Source organism: Microtus oregoni, unplaced genomic scaffold, assembly GCF_018167655.1.
Source record: "Microtus oregoni isolate MIOR12 unplaced genomic scaffold, Mior012 000004F_ref0000308, whole genome shotgun sequence".
Taxonomy (NCBI): domain Eukaryota; kingdom Metazoa; phylum Chordata; class Mammalia; order Rodentia; family Cricetidae; genus Microtus; species Microtus oregoni.
The window spans coordinates 14,342,650-14,364,332 of record NW_024543063.1 but is presented as its reverse complement, the minus strand read 5'-3'; the positions used below and the strand labels follow the sequence as shown (position 1 = coordinate 14,364,332).

The 21,683-nt window shown below is 44.1% G+C and overlaps 1 protein-coding gene across 2 annotated transcripts in view; it reads right to left on the bottom strand.

Annotated features, from left to right (window-relative positions):
• Positions 1-21,103, bottom strand: part of Ttll4 (tubulin tyrosine ligase like 4) — a 46,695-nt gene extending 25,592 nt beyond the window's left edge. The window contains exons 1-5 of one of the 2 annotated variants that reach the window (XM_041650102.1): positions 20,951-21,103; positions 8,280-8,452; positions 1,901-3,472; positions 766-869; positions 444-507 (exon numbers count right to left, since the gene is read on the bottom strand). In XM_041650102.1, the coding sequence (XP_041506036.1) occupies positions 444-507; positions 766-869; positions 1,901-3,378 (1,646 nt within the window). In that variant the 5' untranslated portion in view covers positions 3,379-3,472; positions 8,280-8,452; positions 20,951-21,103. The remainder of the gene's footprint in view (positions 1-443; positions 508-765; positions 870-1,900; positions 3,473-8,279; positions 8,453-20,950) is intronic. The other variant, XM_041650103.1, reaches the window with a different exon arrangement.
• Positions 21,104-21,683: the final 580 nt, after the last annotated feature.

The window sequence follows — 21,683 nt, the reverse complement described above, 5'->3', positions numbered from 1 at the left end:
ATTCTGTTTGGTCCAAATGTGTTTTAAATAGGAGTCCTTAAATAAGTTCCAAAAGTCTTTTACAGAATAACATGCTTTAAAAAAAAAAAAATGCTTCCAGTATCTCTTGACATCGCATTCCAAAGTATTTGTTCTACAAAGGACTGAAATAAATGGCAAGGCACAATGGTGTACATTACTAATCACAGCACTCCAGCAGACCTCTTTGAGTATATAGATGAGACCAGCCTTATCTATTTAGTGAGGTCCATGATAGCCTGGGCTATGTAGAGACCCTGTCTCAAAAAAATCAAAACAAACACTTTTAAACTACAGTTACATATAAAAACAGACAAGAAACTTGATGAGAATGAATTGGGGTTCTCAGGGCCAGTTAGGATAATGTCATTACAACCTTCAAGTGCAAGGAATGAGCATCTGTCAATGATCTGCACTGCACTCACCGAGATATTATTGCCACCGACTCACTGGGGGAGACGATACTTAAGGAAGAGCACTCTGAGTCTCCTGGAGGAAGAACAGAGAAATCCTCACTAGAAGATGTTGCTGCATGTGCACCCTCCCTGGGCCCAGGCAACTATGTAACATCCTGGGCTCTGCAATGAGCACCACCTCTGCTCTGAATTGCATTCCTCACAAACTCCTAAGTTAGGCCCCACAGCAAGTGACTGCTGCAGGATGAGTCAAGCCTGGCACACACTGTCATCCCCCTTCCCTAGTGGATGGTGACCAAACCCCGCAGTTAGAGGCAAAATGATTCCTTACCCTCCTCTTCTTCATTTTCATCATGGCTGCAGCTATCTTCCAAACCTAGTTCATCTTCTGTATCTTCAGGTTCCACCTGGTTTGGCTGGAGGTCAGTAGCTGAACTGAAAGAAAAGAGTCATGCCTCCACCCAAGCCAGCTCCGTAACAGAAGCCACACTGGAGTCTCATTCCTTCACTGTTTCCCAGGAACAGTCTCCTCATCACTATGTTATCTCTTGCCTGTTATCTCATAAACTATTTCTCAGGTCCTCAGAATTTAGGGCCAGCCATAGTTCCTCAGCTTTACATCCCTTATCTGTACATCATTTTCTCTGAAGTCTGCTTATAGTATGTAAGTTTAAAATTCTGCATACAAAAATCATCAGTGAGTAATTTATATGCCCTTGGGATGCTCACTGGAAACTCAGAAGACCTTGGTGGATCGAGGTTCTGGAACAGTAATAAGACACAAGAGAAGGAATCAACTATGTCTTCAACTCTGAATAGCTGTCATACCAGGAATGCATGGGAATACAATCTGGTTTGTAGTAAGGTGAAAAGTCATAGACCTTAATATGTGGTATCTGGAATTCTTACTTCTCCCCTGGTGATAACCTAGAACAGAGATGGGCAAATTCTCCAAAGAAACTATCAGTAAATACGTTCAGTTTTATACGTCATTCCGTCACAACTTTCCAACTCTACTGTTGTAGCAAGAAAGCACTTAAAACAGTAAAAAAATGGACAAGGTTGCATGCAATAAAACTTTATTTGTAAAAGCAAGGTTTAGTCTACAGGTTAGTTTTTCTTCCCCACCTTAAAATGAATCCCTACATTAGAGTGAAAACTAAAACTTGTAGGACAGCCAAAAAATAAAGCCAACTATCAGAGATAGAAAGCAGCAGTGTGGGGGCTGGGGAGATGGCTCAGTGGTTAAGAGTACTGACTGTTCTTCCAGAGGACCGGGGTTCAATTCCCAGCACCCACATGGCAGCTCACAACTGTCTGAAGATCCAGTTCCAGGGAATCTGACACCTTCATACCAATGCACATAAAAGTTAAACAAACTATAAAGAAAGAAAGCAGCAGTGTGCCCAAATTATGGTGTAACTACTGTTCTGTTCTAAAGGAACCAAAGACAGGGTGCAACTTACCGGCTATCTCCAGCACATGAGCTCAGCTCCTTGGCTTCCTCAGGTTCCTTCCCAGGCTGGCCAAGATGGACAGAAGAAAGGCGAGTGGCCACTTCAGCTACACCTAGAGGCTGGAGGGAAGAAGGGGGAACTGGAGCTCGGTCTTCTCCAAGTAATTGGGGGTCACTTACAGACCCACAGGTAGGGCTTGGGTTGAGCCCATGGACATGGGAAGCAAGGAGATGAATGCTGATCCTTTTGGTACAAAAGACTGTACTGTCCAATCCCAAGGTGTCTGAGGCACCAGGAAGGATCCCACTGTCTAATCCAACATCCTCTTGAGGAAACCGCTGGCCCATCAGAGGTTTCCATCGCCTGCTTCTGTTGAGAAGACCCCACTGGAAGCTGGGGTTCACAAAACAAGCCTGTTCAAACTGGTAGCCTTGCCGTGGCATCTTCTCAAGGCCTTTTGCAGTCAACTTCCTCACAGCCTCAGTGAAGTGTACCTCTTTAGCAGCGCTCTGGGAATCCGAGTTCTCATCCAGGCCACAGGGATGTGCCTCCATCCTAAAGTTACTTTGACTGCACTGGGAAGAAGTAACACTGGCTGTGGATATGTTGAGGGTACTAGGGGTAGATAGGGTGGTAGGGGCAGTGGCATCATCTAAGACAGTGCCAATGCTTTGGGGCCCCTTATGGTCACCAGGCTGGGGTACACAGTCTCCAGTACCCCCTGAATGATGCCAGGAGACAGGCTGGATCTTGGGTGAGGATACTGGCTTCAGGCCATCTGTGGCTTGTGATAAGGGCACTTTAGTGCTATTTGGCCTCATGAAGGAGTTGTTGTTCAGCATGGGCTTGTAGGAGGACAGTGGAGGAGATGCAATCTTCCCTGAGATGGCTGAGGACAAATTCTTCCTTGAAGGATTTTCCCCAGCTGCTGCCAGTGAGAGGTATGGATCAGTGGGTGAAGATGCCATGGGCTGGGCCATGGGGAAGACTGTAGAAGAGGTGGCTTTATTGGCAGTGACACTGACAGGGAGACCCTTCTGAGGGAGAGAAAACGATCTTTTCTCTGATGGGCTGGAACGCACGCAGAAAGATTCCAGTTGCTGGTACGGTTTTTGCCTCACGTTGGTGCGGCGGTACAGCAGAGTATTGCTGAACAAGTCAGGGAGAGACTGCAGGTAACAGGGACTGCTGTGACCTGCAATGACAGCTGTGGTCCCAGAGCTACATAAAGTGCTAGGGCAAAAGAAATAGGCTGGCTGAGGTGGGACTCCCAAGAAACTGGTGCCCAGCCCCGCTGACAGTGTGCCTACGTGCTTCCTTTCCAGCTTCCAGATTGGCTTCACCTGCTGATGGGCCTGAGACCAGACTTTGACCTCTGAGGGTTTCTCAGGTGGTGAAGCAGACGCTGTGCCTGAGGGACGTCTCTGCTTGAAGCTGTTTCCTCGGCGCAGGCCAATATTGTAGTGTTCTGTTCCTGCTGAGGCCATGAGGGGCCCACATCATAGCAACGTGGCCTCATGGCCTGGCTCAGGTAAGTTGCCACACACCTCTAGCACCAGCTGCATCCTTGTATCCGTCAGCCTGCGGGGAAAAAAATGATTGGAAATGCTGCCAGCTTGTAAGTATGGGTCCTATGCTATGTAAGTAATAGGGTCTTGCTTCTGTTTTTAGTGACCAGTCTTGGTCATCATTTGGGGTCCTAAGAGAAGAACACATTTCCAGGGAGCTTGCAGAGGCCTTTCTGAGGCCTTCGTAGGATCAAACCTGGCTTTCTCAAGGACTAAGACTTTAAGGGTCCACTAGTGCGAGGCTGCTCATGTGTCCACACTCTCAAAAAGCTTGCCTCTCGCCAAAGGGTAGTTGTTGAGTAGATATGATCAAGAGAGACACACATATAAATATGGAACTGTCAAAGAAAAAAGTTGAAGCATGTTTTTTTAAAAATAAATAAATAAATAAATAACTGATTAAAAGTGCAGCCTGGGCTGCGGCTGAATGACTGCCTTCTCTACGTAATATGGCAGGGCTGAAAGTGGCAGGTCAGACTGTACCCCCTCAACTCATTCGGAAAGCTCAAAGGTCCAGGAACGCATTTGCTCTATTGCTCTTGCTCCACCTCAACTTTTTTTGGTCCTTAAAAAAAAACAAAACAAAGCAACAAACAAACAAAAACCAAAACAAGGCAAATTGAGAGAGAAACAGAAAATTTCCCAGCTCACTCTGAAATCTGAGCAGAGATAGCAATTTCATCTCTTCAAGAATCTTGTCAACCATTCAGGCTAAAATTCCAACCTACATATTAAAAACAAGAAAGCTGGACCTAAACACCAACACTATCCTCGGAGACCTCCTCAGCAGCCATAAAGGAACAGAGAACTGAGAAAGCGGCAGGGGAAGGGGCAGGAGAGACTTCCATTCCAGGACCCAGACTGCAGTTTGGCTGCTCTCTGGGGTGGAGAACTTGCCTTGTTCTTCCAAATTTTTCTATAAAGCAGTAGGTGCCCCGTCTTGTCTCACAATTTCTTCAGCATGGTCACTGTCTAGATAGAACTCACAAATCACTCTCTAGTTTTCGTAGCTGTGGGAAAGGTGGATCTGCCTGCATGACCACATCCAGAGGGAAATAACACCTACCTACTCACCTCAGAAGATGACATCCTGATATCCCTATTAAGAGAGCTAGAGAGAAGGAATTAGCAGGGAGAATTTTGTTCAAGTTGCATTTATGATATAAAAATAGGAAGAGATTTTATATTTTGATCAGAGTATTGTCTGAGATCCCTGTCTACAACTATCAGAGGGAAGGTGCCAACAAAGACCCTGACAAAGTCAGGCAACATTGCCCTCCTTTCCTACAAATGCTGACCTATAGGGTTTTTGTATCCTTTTCAAGAAAACAAAAACATAACAAAAGTGAGCTAAAAACAGTTTAAGTTCTATAAACAGTACTGAGGTCAGTATACTCAAAAAGAAGAGACAAAACTCCACTCAAGTCCAACAAGAGAAATCATGTTTAAGAGTCAATTACTCTGTACAGGTATAATAGAGAAGACTAACACTGAAAGAGTCAAGCCCATAGCCAGGCGGTGGTGGCGCACGCCTTTAATCCCAGCACTCGGGAGGCAGAGGCAGGAGGATCTCTGTGAGTTTGAGGCCAGCCTGGTCTAGAAGAGCTAGTTACAGGACAGGCTCCAAAGCCACAGAGAAACCGTGTCTCGAAAAACCAAGAGGCATGCCCTACCAATGACTTTGTAAAATATAGCACATGTATATGTATAAATGAGAGCTGGGTATACTCAAAAGACTCATAACTCAGTCCTCTTCGGGAACCCACATCTTGCCCTACCAATGCAACACAACAGATACCACAAAGCAATAGAACAAAAGAGCTAAGGAAATAAAGCCTAAGACTGAGATCCCTTGAAAAGCAATTCCACTAATGGTTCCCTATTCACCTCCACGCTTTTGTAAGTTCTGGTCCAAGCCTTCATAGGTGAAGTGTCTAAGAGCACGCCATAGATTTCTCACCTATGCCAGAGAGAGTCCCACTTTTCCTCACTGCATAATACCTCAGAACTAGACAACCAAAAGAAGAGAACCTTCCTTCTGCACATACTACTCACATTTTCTTCTCTGCAGCCCACCAGGTATTCCTCTGTGTCACGACACACAGACACCAACTAGTTTGATCTTTGTTTTTTGACAGGGTCTTACTACACAGCCTTGATGAGCCTGAACTCAATAATATAAACTAGGATAACTTCCAGCTCACAGATCTTTGCTTGCCTCTGTTTCACAGATCTGGGATTAAAGGCATGTGCCACTACAATTGACTGGCATGCCTTTTAATACAACTAAGGAGGAAAGAGTCTAAAGATTAAAATCCCATCCTCTTCAAAGGCTAAGGGCAGTTTGCTCCCATATGATGTCAAACTGGCAAGCTGAATTAGCTCCAGTGTAGGTGAATTCTTTTCTCATTGATGAGACACTCGTGTCTCTGAGACAATCATTTCCACTCCTCTGTTCTCTGTAAGTTCAGGAAGGCCTTTGCCTTTAACAAAAGTGTCTGTATGTAAGGTCCAGGGAGGTGAGATGGTTTCTTTAACTATGACAAAGAGTTCCACAGCTCATAACAGACATCCAGGGTTGGCTAGCATGGTGGTGTCATGAAGTGCCAAGCGAAGACAAACCTGTGTCATGTCCTGTTGACAGTGGCTCCAAGAACACAAAGTGAAGAGTACCACTCCACAACCGAACTGCATAGAGGTGCCTCAATCCAGTTTTAGTGCAGAAGTAATTTCTGGTTCAAACAAGGAAATGATGTTTGCTAAAAGCAACTTCTTTTTCTTTGTGGAAATCCCTAATGAAATCAAAGCTCAGTGTCATGGGAAGCAGAGATTTAGTGACTATTCAAGCAGCCTGTGACCTCACCACTGCCACAGGTCACAGTTACCTGTGTGATGCCCAGTGCCTACAGCAATGTGTGAAGCTTAAAAAAGGTTTGAAAGGGTTCAAATTCTAAGAATTTGAGGAAATAAGCTAACACTAAGAATGGTGAGTTCTCATAGGCATAGTGGCTCATGCCTTTAATCCCAGCAATGGGGGGTGTGCAGGAGGCAGAGGCAGGCAGAACTCTGAGCTTGAGGCCAGCCTGGTCTATAGAGTGAGTTCCAGGACAGCTAGGGTTAGACAGGGAAAAATGTCTCCAAACAAAACAGAACAAGAAAAAGTGCCGAGCTCCACTATCAAGTCAAAGTCACAGAGGCAAATACTGCCTGGCACCCAGATACCCTCACAAGGCAGCTTCCTGCTGGGTCAAGCCCATCCCCTTAAGTATTCTCTTTATTTCCGCACACAAGCTTTTTCCCAGCCCCACCCCCACCCCCACTTAAATTCGTAAGTGTATGCCTTTAGGATCCAGGGAACAGATTGCCCTTCTCCCAAGCAAAACGTTAGGATGAGTCAGCTGGGGAAAGAGAACAGGAAGAAAAGATACTAACTAGTATATGTGGAAGGCCATGCACAGACCATTGGTAGAAGTCTCTCTTCACGAATACCCAAGCTGGCCAGGTGTGTTAGCGCACACCTTTAATCCCTGCATTCAGGAAGCAGGTGGCTCTCTACGAGTTCAAGGCTAGACTGGTCTACACAGTGAGTTCTAAGCCAGTTAGAGCTATACAGTAAGATCCTGTCTGAGATCAAACAAAGACAAATACCCAATTTAGCCAGACGTGGTGGCACATGTCTTTAATCCCAGCTTTTGGGAGGCAGAGCCAAGTGGAGCTCTGTAAATTCCAGGCCAGCCTGGACTACATACTGAGTTCCAAGTCAACTGGCACTACATAGTGAGACCCTGTCTCAAGATAAAGAAACAAAACCAAAAACAAAACAAAAAAACCCACAACTTAGCACGCACATGGTGTGCATACAAACATATACATGTAGACAAACTCATATATATAAAACAAAAATATTTAAAAGTAGTCAACTTAAATCAAATTTCACCAAAGCAATTGATTAATTAAGCAAATTAAAATAAATTTTCTGAGAGTGGAGAGGTGGTTCAGTGGTTAAAAAGTACTGGTTTGCTCTTCCAGAGGATGAAGGTTCAATTCCCAATATCCAAATGGCAGCTCACAACCATCTGTAACTCCAGTTGCAGGGGATTTGTTGCCTTCTTCTGGTTCCACAGGTGCCAGGCACATATGGACAAACATGTAGGCAAAACAGCCATACACATAAAATAAAATTTTAAAAAGATAATTTTCCACAAACTCTATTATTTAATTTATATACTTAAAACACACACACACACCCCTTAAAGAAAGCAAAGGCATCTGTAGTTATTGTCTCTGCCAATAACAAAAATGACCCATCACTTCCTGAACCGTCAAAGAACTTAAGACAGCCAACAAACTGAACACACCTGGAAAACAGCAGTTTGAATAATCTAACGTCTTATAGAGTCAGTGAAATTATGATTCCTGTCCCTATATATAACCCCCGAGGAACAAGGAGATCTAAGAGGAAGAGTGTGTACAGAAACTGAGCTACTGCCTGTAGAGTTCAAGATTAAAAGAATACAAGGCTAAGTTCCTCCATTTGGCCCAAACAGAAAACTGCCCAGCAGAAAGGAAAGTAAAAGTTAATTAAGAGCACAGTAGTAGTTGAGAAGGGAATTCTTAGAAAGTCTCCCTGGAAAACTTTCAGGGCATCTATTTGTGTAAAAACAAAGGGCTGGAAAAATACACACCCCACTGTTAGTGGGGTCATCCTGAGCAGAGGGATGGAATGAAGGATTAGGCAGGGGAATGTGAGGGGGATATCTGATAATTTACTTCAAGACACCTGCATTATTGTTTAACATTTCAAACAAAATCCGCATTACTTGTGCGAAGTTTTCCAAGAGTCTCCAGGGTACTCCTCCTCTTCCCAGACACACTGCATTAGCAGCACCACCTCCCAGGAGCTCCTGCCCAGCAGAGCTCTGGTCGGCAGCTCATCACATTCAGTACTCAGCAATTAGTCTCTGTCAGTGCTGGGCCTCACAGCTGCAGTATTCTGGAAAAGGCAGGAGAGAGGAAATAGCCATAACCCTACTAGGAGTTTCAAGAAACCAAATTTTAAAATTCACATAAGGCACAGAAGCATGGTATACCAATGGGCATGCAAGCACACCCATAACCATAGACTAGGCAGAAGGTTGTGAATATTAGACCACCACAGTACCTGATCCACAATACACTGACCACATGGCAGTCACTATTGTTATTGATACCTGTCCTGTTTTTTATTTGTTTTTGTCTTTTGTCAGCTTGACACAAGTTAAAGTCATCTATCAAGAGGGACCCTGGGCTGGAGAGATGGCTTAGTGGTTAAGAGCATTGCCTGCTCTTCCAAAGGTCCTGAGTTCAATTCCCAGCAAGCACATGGTGGCTCACAACCATCTGTAAAGAGGTCTGGCGCCCTCTTCTGGCCTTCAGACATACAGACAGAATATTGTATACATAATAAATAAATAAATATTTTTTAAAAAAAGAGGGACCCTAAATTGAGAAAATGCCCATAAGACTGGCCTATTGGCAAGTCTGTGGGGCATTTTCTTGATTAATGATTGGTGAGAGGATCCGGCCCATGGTGGGCAGGTGGTCCTGGGGGTTGTGTAAGGAGGGTGGCTGAGCAAGTCATGGAGCACAAGCCAGTAAAGTAACACTTCTCTACGGTCTCGGCTTCATCCCCTGTCTCCAGGTTTCTGACCTGAGTTCTTGTCCTGACTTCCCTTCAGGATGGACTAGAACTATAAGACGAAATAAACTCTATGGTCCCTAAGTTACTTTTGATCATGGTGTTTTATCACATTAACCAAACGCTAACTGGAGCAGTACTCAAAGACCCTATCTTTCCCCTTGTTCTTTTTATAATCTGCTATGAAAAAAGAAAAATAGAAGGAACAGATAGTGATTGTTCTACCAGGAATTTCAATTTTAACTAGGACAAGCAATATTCTTTTACATAGACATCATTGGAGCAAGGCAGGGTAGCTCAGGCCCATAATCCTAGCACTTGGGAGGACTGCCTCAAGTTCTAGGACAATCTGGGCTATGAAGTGAGTTCCAGGTGAGTCTAGGCTACAAAGTGAGACACTGTTTCAAAACAAACAAAAAGACGTTCACGGCTATTTGGGAGCTTTTGTGACATTTATTATACTACTAGTACTTAAATTCTTCAGCTATAATATGATTTCCCATTAAAACATACCAGAAAGGCCATATAGCTCAGTAAATAAAGGTGTTTGCTGCCAAGCCCAGTACCCACATGAAGAAACAATCTCAGGGCTGGAGAGATGGGTCAGTGGTTAAGAGCATTGCCTGCCTTCCAAAGGTCCTGAGTTCAATTCCCAGCAACCACATGGTGGCTCACAACCATCTGTAATGAGGTCTGGTGCCCTCTTCTGGCCTGCAGACATACACACAGACAGAATATTGTATACATAATAAATAAATAAATATTCTTTAAAAAAAGAAACAATTTCAAGTTGTCCTCTGATCTTCTCATATACACATTGACATGGATGGATGGATGGATAGACAGACAGACAGATAGATAGATATAAACTTAAAATTAAAGACAATCATGCCAGGAGATATGTGGTAAACTAAACCCTTTTCTCTTCTCTTGATTCTGGGTCTTACTGGCTTTTACAATTAGATACTTATGATTCTGACACTGCATGAAGAGTTTAAAAGTTGGGCTGGAGGGATGGCTCAGCAGTTAAGAGCATTCTCTGCTCTTCCAAAGGTCCTGAGTTCAATTCCCAGCAACCACATGGTGGCGCACAACCATCTGTAATGAGACCTGGTGCCCTCTTCTGGCCTGCAGGCATACATGCAGACAGAATACTGAGATTACTGTATACATAATAAATAAATCTTTAAAAAAGAAAGTTTTTACTCAACCACTTCCTAGACTCTGGTTTCGAAATACCATCTGTTAATAAGTTAATAAAAGGAGTCAGAGCCATCTTAAAGGGGCTGATTCCAGGGCTGGGGATAGGAGATAGGCCTTTAACATTTGGTGTCACCAAAAAAAAGGAAAGAAAATGGTAACCCCAAAAATGGTACTGTTCTTTAGCTAAAAGGGACATCAAAAGATCTCCAAAATAACAATGAGACAATGGGTGCCTTCCCAACAGCACTAGGAAGGAGGCAAGGATGGCCATTTATCAGTGTTAGTCAACTCTGTACTGGAAGGCAAAAGGAAATCAAAGGAACCAGCTGGTAGTGGCACACTCCTAATGCCAGTGCTTGGGAGGAAGTGGCAGGTGTATCTCTATGAGTTTGAGGCCAGTCTGGTCTACAGGGCTGTAGTTGGAATTTTCTTTGGGCTGCCAACCAGCTCCTAAATAAAGACACAGAGAATTATTATTATGAAAGCTTGGTCTTACCTTAGGACTGTCCACTAGCTCTCTTAATTTAACCTGTTTCTAGTCATCTACATTTTGCGTAGGTGCTTTTTACCTTTCTTTCACTCTGTGTGTCCTACTTTCCTACTTCCTCCATGTCTGTCTGTCTGGCCCCTGGCATCTTTTTTCCCCTTCCCCGAGCCTAAATTCCTCCTCTTACTTAGTCTCCCTGCCCAGAAGTTCACCCTATACTTCTCTTTCTTCTTCCTTCACTATTGGCCTTTAACATTAGGCAAATCAGGTGCCTTATGCAGGCAAGGTAAAACAGCAACACATCTTTATAGAATTAAACAAATATTACACAACATAAACAAAAGCAACACATCTTTGCATAGTTAAACAAATTCTCTGCAACAAAGTTCCAAGCAGACAAGGCTACCCAGAAAAACCCTGGCAAGAAACCAAAAAGGAGGGGGAAAGAGGAAGGAAGGGAGGAAGGAAGGAAGGAAGGAAGGAAAGAAGGAAGGAAGGTCCCAAGAAGTCTACCAAAGAAAACCTACTAGAATGAAAAAACAAGTTTAGTAAGGCTATAGGGTGCAAGACCGATACACAAAAACAATTAAAAGTTTTTAATTCATCTTTTGTGTATGCATGTGTAGGTCGGCTTCAACCTTGTTTAAAACAGCTGGATTTTTTTATTTTTTATTTTTATTTATTTATTTATTTATTGCTACATATGCCAGCATTAGTGACCTGCAAGCTCCAGGGGAGACTCCTGTCTTTACTTTCTATTTCTCTGTAAGAACATGGGATTGCAAAAACCTGAGCTCCTGGCCTATGTGTGGATTCTGAGGATTCAAACCCAGAAGCTCACACTTGCATGGTGTGCTTTTACCCACTGAGCCATCTCCCCAGCCCACAGAATCACAAAAATCCCAGCCTCACCCCATGAGATTCTCATTGACCTCCACTGATAAACTTGCCTGCTTTATTGAACTCTAATTGCCTCTCTTCCTCTTCTCAATCTCTCTCCTCCTGGCAGCTGCCAATATTTAGCTTGCCTATCTTGTTGTTTTCCTTTCAAACTCTAAGAAAATGATCCGGTGGGGTGATCAGTTGGCAGAGTGCTGGCTTAGCATGCAAGAAGCCCTAAATTCAATCTGCAGTACCACATAAGCGGCATGGTGGCCCAGACCTATAATCAGAGATGGAGGATCTGGAATTCAAGATTATTCTCAGGGCTGGGGAGTTAGCTCAGCAATTTTGGAGGACCTAAGATCCATTCCCAGAACCCACACAGCAGTTCATAACTATCTTTAACTCCAGTCCCAGGAAACTCACACCCTTTTCTGACCTCTTTTGGTACCAGGCATGCACCTTGTACACATACATACATGCAGGCGAAACAATCATACACGTAAAAGAAAATTAATAAATATAAAAAATTTTAAAAATTATCCTCAGTGCGAGACCAATCTGGGTACACCATTTCCTGTCTGCAAAAATGAAACGAAACCAAGACTGGTCATACGTCCACGGTAGAGCAGTTAGATAGTGCACAGTCCCTGGGTGGACTCTCTAGCATCACACAAGCAAATCAATTCCATTTACAGTATCATCAAGAATTATATCACCTAAGTTCCTGTTTGGGTTTGATATGTTACTTTTGGGTCGGCAAAGGGTCTTGCTATGTAGCTCAGGCGAGGTTCAAGCTAGTCTTCTGCAGCTGTCTCCTGAGTAAAGACTATAGGTGTCTCTTGCTGTGCTCAACCTTAGCAATAATTTTAACAATAACAAAAAGTATAGACCTATACAATGAAAAATACAGAAACTGCAAAAAGAAATTAGAGGTGTAAACATACAAAGAGATAACATGCTCATAAATCAGAGCATGTCTCACTATGAGCCGGGCAGTGGTGGCGCACGCCTTTAATCCCAGCATTCGGAAGGCAGAAGCAGGCAGATCTTTGTGAGTTCGAGGCCAGTCTGGTCTACAGAGTGAGTTCCAGGACTGGCTCCATAGCTACTGAGATACCCTGTCTCAAAACAAACAAACAAACAAAAAGGCTCACTATGACATTGGCAAATCTTTATGATTGACACAAAGACTAAATGTAATTCTTACCAAAGAAAGCTTTTCTGAAGAAACTGACAAGTAGATATGAAAATCTATATACAAATAGCAGATCTAGAACAGGAGACATAACAGCTAGGAGACTTACTCTGCTTAATTTCACAATTTAGAACAAGGCTATGAGTCTAGTGTTAAGAATAGAGATGTAGGCCAATGGGACAAAACAGAGTCCAGAAATAAACCATGTTCTGACCAATTAAAAGTCACCTCAGCAATTACATAAAGGGTTCATCTTTTTAACAAATGACGCTGATGCAACAGGATGCTCCTGCACACTCCACTACCTACAATAATAACAGGAATCCACCTGCCATGCTCTAAAGTACAGAGCAAAGTCACATGTCCAAATGAGAAGTCTTTTTTTTAAATGTAGTTGTTTTAAATCCGCCTGCCAGTAAACTTGCAAACTCTGGTTCAAGGCAACTTAGAGGAGGAGGCAAACACCAAGGCCTGGCAGATGAAGCTTAACGAAGCACTTTATGGTGCCAATCAACAAGCTATGGGGGTGCCATTGCCTGAAGAATGCCATTAAAACCCGATTCTCCACAGAAACTTCACTGCCCACAAAACCCAAGTCTTGTCCTCAACGGAGATGCCAGATACTGTCTACACACAGCTGAGAAGGAACCTGGGAGGCTGAGATAAGGTCTCTGGTGCTAATGAAACAAAAGAAGCACTGTGGGAAGAAACTCAAGAGTTTCTATAGCCAATGTCATTCAAGAGGAAACAAATTATCTTTTAATCTTTTTGAAAGTAGATGGGAATGCCAAATTTTTGGAAAGTCGCACTAGAGGACAAGAGAGGAGTACTGACGACACTAATGAATCAATCTTTCTCCCTGCCCAATTAAACTTTAATTAGTATCAGGGGCAGGAAAGAGGCTGATATTCCAAATTAGGACTTTAATATACCAAAAATCAAAACCAGGTATGGAGGCAATGACACATAATTTTAGCACTCTTAAGTCTAACGCAGGAGGAGCATAAGTTTGAGGCCTGGGCTACATGAATGACCCACTCTCAAAAAAAATAAAGAAAGGAAGGAAGGAAGGAAGGAAGAAAGAAAAAAGTCTAAGGGAAAGAGAAGGTGTCCAGCCCCAGAACAGAAATCTGTTTGACACAGAAAATTACAACCTGTCAGCAGTAATGAGGACTTGAGCATTACCTCTGCTGACCTTCTCTTCCACTCAATCAACAAGTATTGCCAGCTTCAAAAAAAGTTTGATGGTTTTTGTTGGGTTTTGTTTGCCCCCAACCCTACAGGCTTTCTCTAAGTAACAGTCTTGGCTGGCCTCCAACTACCAGAGATCCACATGCCTCTGCCTCCCAGGTGCTGGAATTAAAAGCATGCACCAGGCTCAAAGTAAGTTTGCTACTTAACTGTTCCCTATCTGCAATCACCACCTTAATCAAGCCACCATCATCTGTCACCAGCTCAATTCTCTAATTCTCCATTTATCCCTCCTTAGATCTCCTCCTTTCTTTTTGGTGTTAGCCTAAAGCCATCAGATGCTCCTGAGCTTGCCAGGCCTGCCAGTGTAGACCTGTAATTCTAATTACTGAAGGATCATCATGATGATCACGGGTTCAAGTCTTTTAGGAGCTACAGAATGAATTCAAGACCAGCTTGGGCAACTTAGTGAAAGACTGCTCAAAATAAAAGGTAAGATATAGCCGGTAGGTGGTGGCACACACCTTTAATCCTAGCACTCAGACAACGAAGATCTCTGTGCGTTTCAGGTTGGCCTAGGCTATACAGAGAAACTCAAAAAATAAAAACACCTTTAAGCTGGGCAATGGTGGCACACACCTTTAATCCCAGCACTCAGGAAGCAGAGGCAGGCAGATCTCTGTGAGTTCAAGGCCAGCCTGGTCTACAAGAGCTAGTTCAGGACAGGTTCCAAAGCTAAAGAGAAACTTTTGTCTCAAAAAACTTAAAACACCTAGAACAGAACGGTTAGTTGTTTGGGCATGCACGAGGTCCTAGGTTCAATCCCAAATCATATTCTCATTTTCTCTCTCTCTCTCTCTCTCTCTCTCTCTCTCACACACACACACACACACAGAGAGAGAGAGAGAGAGAGAGACAGACAGAGTGTCTGTGTTTCAGAGTCTCCTCTGTTCTGTCCAATCTGCAGGGATACTTTTGCCTTGTTTCCTTAAGCAAGTGAGAACAATTAGTAGCCTATGACGCCAAAGAACCTACCTATGCTGTCTCAAAACAACCAAGTCTCTAGGGGCCAGACCCAGCTAAACTTGAACAAGCACCTATTTCTACAGAAAGCAATTATTCATTATGCACTGATTAAATCATTATCTTGGATAACTACTGAGATCTGTAGTTTCCTCCATCTAGGTGTTTCTGTAGGTCACCTGGGGGAATTTGGGACACTCCAGTGTCCCAAATTCCCCCAGGTGACCTACAGAAACCAAATGGATGATGAACCATTTCCAAATGGTTCATCATCTACATATAATCTACAAGGTCCCTGACAGGATCCCTTGCTATAAGTAATGGACAGGGTTGAGTGACGGAATCAAACCCACTTCCTCTGACATGATAATCCCAAGCTCTAGCTACCCAAAGTAAGTTAAAGAAGCAATTTATTTTTATTTCCCATTAGGAGTATTGTGTAGGTATTAGCAGATATGTGCACATCAGTGCAGGTACCCTCGGAGGCTCCTGGAGCTAGAATTACAGGCAGTTATCAGTGACCCAATATGGGTGCCGAGAACTGAAGGTAGGACCTCTGCACTTGTAGTAATAAGTTCTCAGACACTGAGTCGTCTCTCTAGGCCCAGGCAAAATGGATTTCTAGAAGTCACACAGAAGTCAAACTCCAGCTTTTATAAAAGGGAAGGTCAGGAGCCGGGCAGTGGTGGCGCGTGCCTTTAATCCCAGCACTCGGGAGGCAGAGGCAGGTGGATCTCTGTGAGTTCGAGGCCAACCTGGTCTACAAGAGCTAGTTCCAGGACAGGCTCCAAAGCTACAAAGAAACCCTGTCTCGAAAAACAAAAACACAAACAAAACAAATCAAAAAGGTAAGGTTAGGATCACTACAAATGAAGGTAAGTGAAGTCTCGGGTGGTTTGCCAGAGCACAGTGCAGGACTACAAACTGAAAGAGTAAACCAAGAAAAAAATATAGGTCCCAACAGCTAGACCCAAGAGGGTAAAGCTACAGATTACTGACAAGTGAAACCAGCCAAAGTTTCATATGACCAGATGAAGTTCTGATTTTATCAGTTGCCACACACACCTCTTTCCTCAGGTAAACAGCAGTCTTCAGAGCATGGTTCACAGAACCTGAGGGAGCCCTGAGACTCTCTTGGAGGTTCTGCTAGGTCAGAACTATTTAGATCAGAAAGAAGAGGGTATCTGCCTTTTCCACTGCAATGGGGCAAGGAAAGCAGCAATGGGTAAAGCACTGCCACCCTGGCCCAACTCAAGACAGCAGTTTAGCTCCTCCCACAGGATGTATTAACCAGCAACACACTGAAAGATTGCCATTTTTACTTCATAGTACTGCGATACATTTGTTAAAGGTTTTAAATATTCTATGTGACAAAATAGGCAGGATCTGAGGGTACAGCTCCTGGACAGCACTTGCCCAGAAAGATGAAGGTCTACTTTCCAACCCCAGCACCTGGTGAGATGGTGAACAAGAGCACTTAAGATACACTTAGCGGGGCGTGGTGGCACAAGCCTGTAATCATAGCACTCCCAAGGTGGAGGCAGAGGTTTAAGGCCACTCTCAACCACATGGTGACTTCCAGGCCAGCCTGGTCTACACGAGACCCTTTCTCAAACAAAACAACTTAAGCTGCATACAGATGACTGTCTCTACCCAAAGCACTTGTGTGACTGCCAGATTTTTCTGTGGAACACAATGTTCACTTGAAAGAATGAATGACATAAGCGACAAAGTCCTTCAGACTTTGGTATCTGGCAGACACTTCTGGATCTGAAACAAAATGAAGCCTGTCACTTCAAGTACAAGAGCTGACAGTAGTTGGTGCCAATGAGAAAATTGAGCTTCCAAGAGAAAAATCAAAATTTTGGCAAAACTGTATCCACCACTTGAAGCATGACTGCTTTTCTGGAAATTGTGATGCTGATATAAATGACTTTTATTTTACTTTAGATAAACTTTTAGGATTTATGTATTTGTGAGTATGTGTAGATCTGAGTATACAGTATAATGTGGAGGCCGGAGACAACTTTCATAACTCTCTCTTTCCATTAGGAGGGTTCCAAGGATTGAGCCCATGTCATCAGGCTTGGTAGCAAGTGCCTTTGGCTGATGAGGCTCTCAATGGCCCATTTTTGGTGTCTTCAGACAAGGTCTTGCTATGTAGCACGTTTGGTCAAAAATTTATAGTCCTCTTGCCCTAGCCTCCCAAATGCTGGATTTAATAGGCCTAGTGGTGCCATCATGCCTCCTTTCAAATTATAGTTTTAATTCTGTATAAGAAAACATGACAGTATTTGGAAGAGTAATATAACTCAATCAGCACCTACCACATGAAGTCATGGAGTCAAGAAAACAAACTGGAGCCGGGTGGTGGCGCACGCCTTTAATCCCAGCACTTGGGAGGCAGAGGCAGGCGGATCTTTGTGAGTTCGAGGCCAGCCTGGTCTACAAGAGCTAGTACCAGGATAGGCTCCAAAGCTACAGAGAAACCCTGTCTCGAAAAACAAAAAAAACAAAAAAAAAAAGAATACCAAACTGGTGTGGTGGTTATTCCACACTTGTGAGACTGATGCAATAAAATCTTACAATTTTAGAAAAGTCTGAGCTACCCAGTGAAACCCCAACTCTGAACAACCAAATAACAAAGCCCTACCAACCAAAAGTTGATCCTTCTTTTATACAAAATCAAAGTATAATACCCCAAACTCCTTGTGTTTCAGGCCCTTCTAACCATTTGAGGGCAAATTCTCTTTATATATATTTCCCCAAGACAGGGTTTCTCTGTAGGTCAGAGTCTGGTGGGATCTTAGGTACGGGGCACACACCTTGCAGCAGGTGCACTTTCCCACTAGGGATGGCCTTCCATCCACATGGCCACTCTTTCCCTGGTACGCGCTCCTGCCTTCCTTTCCCATGCTCATCCTTCCAATGCTGCTCTTCTGAACTCAGTAGGGACACTGCAATCTTCACTGCCACTCTCCCCTAACTACAGCCACTTCTACACTCAAGAGCTACAGACCTACAAAAATGGCTTCCTGAGCCCTTCTTCCTAGATGTGTTTGGAACAATTCTGCTCCAAAATGTAACTCTAATCTTATCCTTCACAGCTGTGTGTGGTTCTTAGTAGCTCTTACCAATTTTCTGACCCATGTGGTCACTAAAGTTGGAAACCCACATGATTCCACTTAAATCCTTGTCTAACTTTCTGCATTATTCTGCCAGCAGATTCTCAAGTCTGCCAGATTTAACATCTTTCTAAGCTCTGCATTCCCACGGTACCAACCATAAACTCTTCACTATCTCTGGAGTGCTATTTATTCACTGGCTCCTTATGAGAGGCCAAGAGTTAGACAAGACTGCTTGGTAGGCAGAAAGACGGCAAATTTCCAAGATGGCCAGCTTCTTCCTTAAAAACAACCGCCATGTCTGCTGCTGACGGACTGGCTCAACACGTTCAGGGCCTGATTAGGACATGTCGCATACATTTGAGGACCAACCAACCATCCTGTCTTCAAACTGACCAGAGACTGGGTTCTCTGAGTGTCTGCTTGTGCATGGTTCCGCACACCATAAACGCCTTCCTTTAACTGAGTCTTTTTGTGGTGCTTAAATACCTCTGCTGCTACCTGTTGTGCTTCAGATTTTTCCTGCCTTTTATTTCTTTAACTGGCAGAGAAATGAGCCAATCAAGATCCCTAAGCTTTTTCATCTCTAGACTCTATCACTTGGATCTAGTCTGAAATCCTTTGTCAATCTACCCAGGAGCCCTTCTGTACTTAGACACGCACCTGATGTCATTTTCCTGCTATTTTATCTTTACATGGAAAAATATACTTATGATTTTACTCTTTTCTTTCCATAAGATTTTTTTAAATTGTGTTTTCCAAGCCAAACCTGTTAACTCACACCCACAACTACAACCCAGAACTACTTACAGTGAGTTCAAGGCCAGCCTGGGCTACTTAGATAACCCCGTCTTTAAGAAATAATCAGGGGGCCAGGCATTCATGGCGTACACCTTTTGTGCACCTTTAATCCCAGCACTCGGAAAGCAGAGGCAGGTGGATCTCTTTGAGTTCTAGGCCAGTCTGGTCTACAAGAGCTAGTTCTAGGACAGGCTCCAAAGCTACTGAAAAACATTGTTTCCAAAAAACAAACAAACAAAAAATAGCCAGGGCTACATAAGAGAGACCCTGTCTCAAAACCAAAACACCCCCACCAAAAAAAAGGAAAAAAAAAATCACAGCTAGGCAGTGGTGGCACACCCCTTTAACCCTAGCACTCTGAAGACAGAGGCAGATGGATCTCTGAGTTCAGTGCCAGCCTGGTCTACAGAGAAAGTTCTAAGACAGCCAGGACTACACAGAGAAACCCCATTCTGAAAATGAATGAATGAATGAATGAATGAATGATAAAACAATAAAAAAGAAAAAAGGTCTAGTCACATTTAACTGCTGTTCAGAATAGCCACAAAACAACAATCTGCACAGGAAACTGTGTATTAGGGAAAGACAGGAAGGAACTTATCAGGATTTAGAAGGTAGCTTAATCACTACAGGTTTCCCTATAATCAACAGCTCCAAAGAATTCCTAGTTTGGCATTTAATAAATTTTTTTTAACTTTCTCATATAAATCTTCAACATGTGAAAGATACATCCCTCCCCTTCCTTTTAGGACCCTCTTTGAAAAGAGTTACCTAGAAACTGCAAGTCAGAAAATGGATTCATTTAAACTTATATGTGAGATCTTGGGCCCTAATAACCCCCGCTGCGAAACCACCCGCTGGAGGGTACAGCGCTAATCTGGAAAAAAGCCCCATTAACGTTCCTCTCGCTAGCAGACCGCCCCCAACAAACACAACTCAGCGCTGCTTCTTTTCCGGCCTTGCTTTATCTTTTCTAAAGCTACTTTGTAACTTCACTGTCTTCCCACCTCTTCATTCCCACTGAACATTTGATAACACTTAAAGACTGGCTTAGCGTCCAGTCAGTAAGTAGCCAGTAATGTTCCTGGCAACAAAGGGGATAGTTTTATGCAGAAAACAAACAACCAAACAAACTCAGTATTTATTGCACCAAATGAAAGCATAGATCGGATGGCATCTTCTCAAAGGGTCCTCCAGATCACTGCAGATTGGTCAAATCAACAAGGCGCTGAAATTTAGGAAGAGATTTGGAATAATCAACATGACTCCATAAAGGATGAGTTTCAAATATTTCCAAGATTCAGAACCGTAATGTAAAGACTGGAGGAGGGGTGACGTATTTTTCCAAACAAGTCTCTGTTAAGTGTCCATTTCTACCACAGCACATACCAAGTATGGCAAATACTTGATTAATTCCCCGTTCTGTAAACTCTTCGCTCGTTACCTGTTTGTTGATGTTCGTAAAAACTGTTTGTAAATGATTAAATGAGAAATATGAATGGATAAATGTGTTCAATTACATAGGCTCACAGCTCCTGCTTGGACTCTAGGAAAGTGTCTATGGAAAACTCAGAGTGGGGTCGAGGAAAAGCAGGCCTTGAGAAGAACCTGGGCTCCAACCCAAACCACATTTTAAACCACAGCGCAGCGGGAAAGAGGACACGCTGGAGCCAGGACCGAGTAGGCTGAGGGGCTCGGGCCGCCCGAGAAGCCAACTAAGTTCTCCCCGCGTGGCGGTTGCCGGGGAGGACTCGAGAGCGGGCGGGGAAGGAGGCCGCTGTGCCAGCCTCACCGGAGAATGGCGAAGAGGCGAAGCGGAAGCGGGGCTAGAGGCCCGTGCCAAAGGCCGGGGCAAGCGGGAACGGCTGACCAGGGTCTGGCCCCAGCTCGGCGGCCACACTCACCTAGGGTACCCTGCTTCACCGCGGCTTGGCACCAGCTCCGCGCTGCTTCCTCGCTGCGCCTGCTGGGCGAGCGGGCGACCTCAGGTGTCCCTAGCAACCACGCTCCGCCACGCGCCACGCGCCACGCGCCCCGCCGCCGACGCCGCTGGCCGTCTGCCGCGAACAGCGCCCGCCCCTAGCGGACAGACAGAAGGCCAGGAAGGGGTGGGCGGGGGGCGGGCCCGAGGCTGGCGCGCCGAATCCCAGCGCTTAAGCTGCCTAGAGAATTGGGGGAGGGGTGGGGGAGGTCTTTTTTTTTTTTTAAACGCGCAGCCTTGGTGGCACGCTGGAACTCTGCGTGCAGAATTCTGGGAACTGTAGTCCTACAGTTAATGGCTCCGTTCTGGGAATCCACAATTCAGTTCATTCTACCAACCGCTCTGAACTCTCTTTGATCTTGGCGCGCCCAGACTCTATTAAAGAATTTCCACTAAAATTCCACGAGTTTAAGACAGATAAGAAGAGTTAGCTCAAGCCACTTTGACTCCCTCCAGCTCACATTTCTCTAAATTCAACCACCTAGAGGGACAAGACTAAGCCGGACATAGCTACAACGACCTGCTTTATGGGCTTCGAGTGACAACTTTAAGAACGTGTGAGTCCCTTCATTATCTCCCAGCACAGAACAGATCTGCTGCCTGTTTCAGACGTCCTTGGGACTATTGAATTTTGAGAACTACAGAGACAGTTGGAG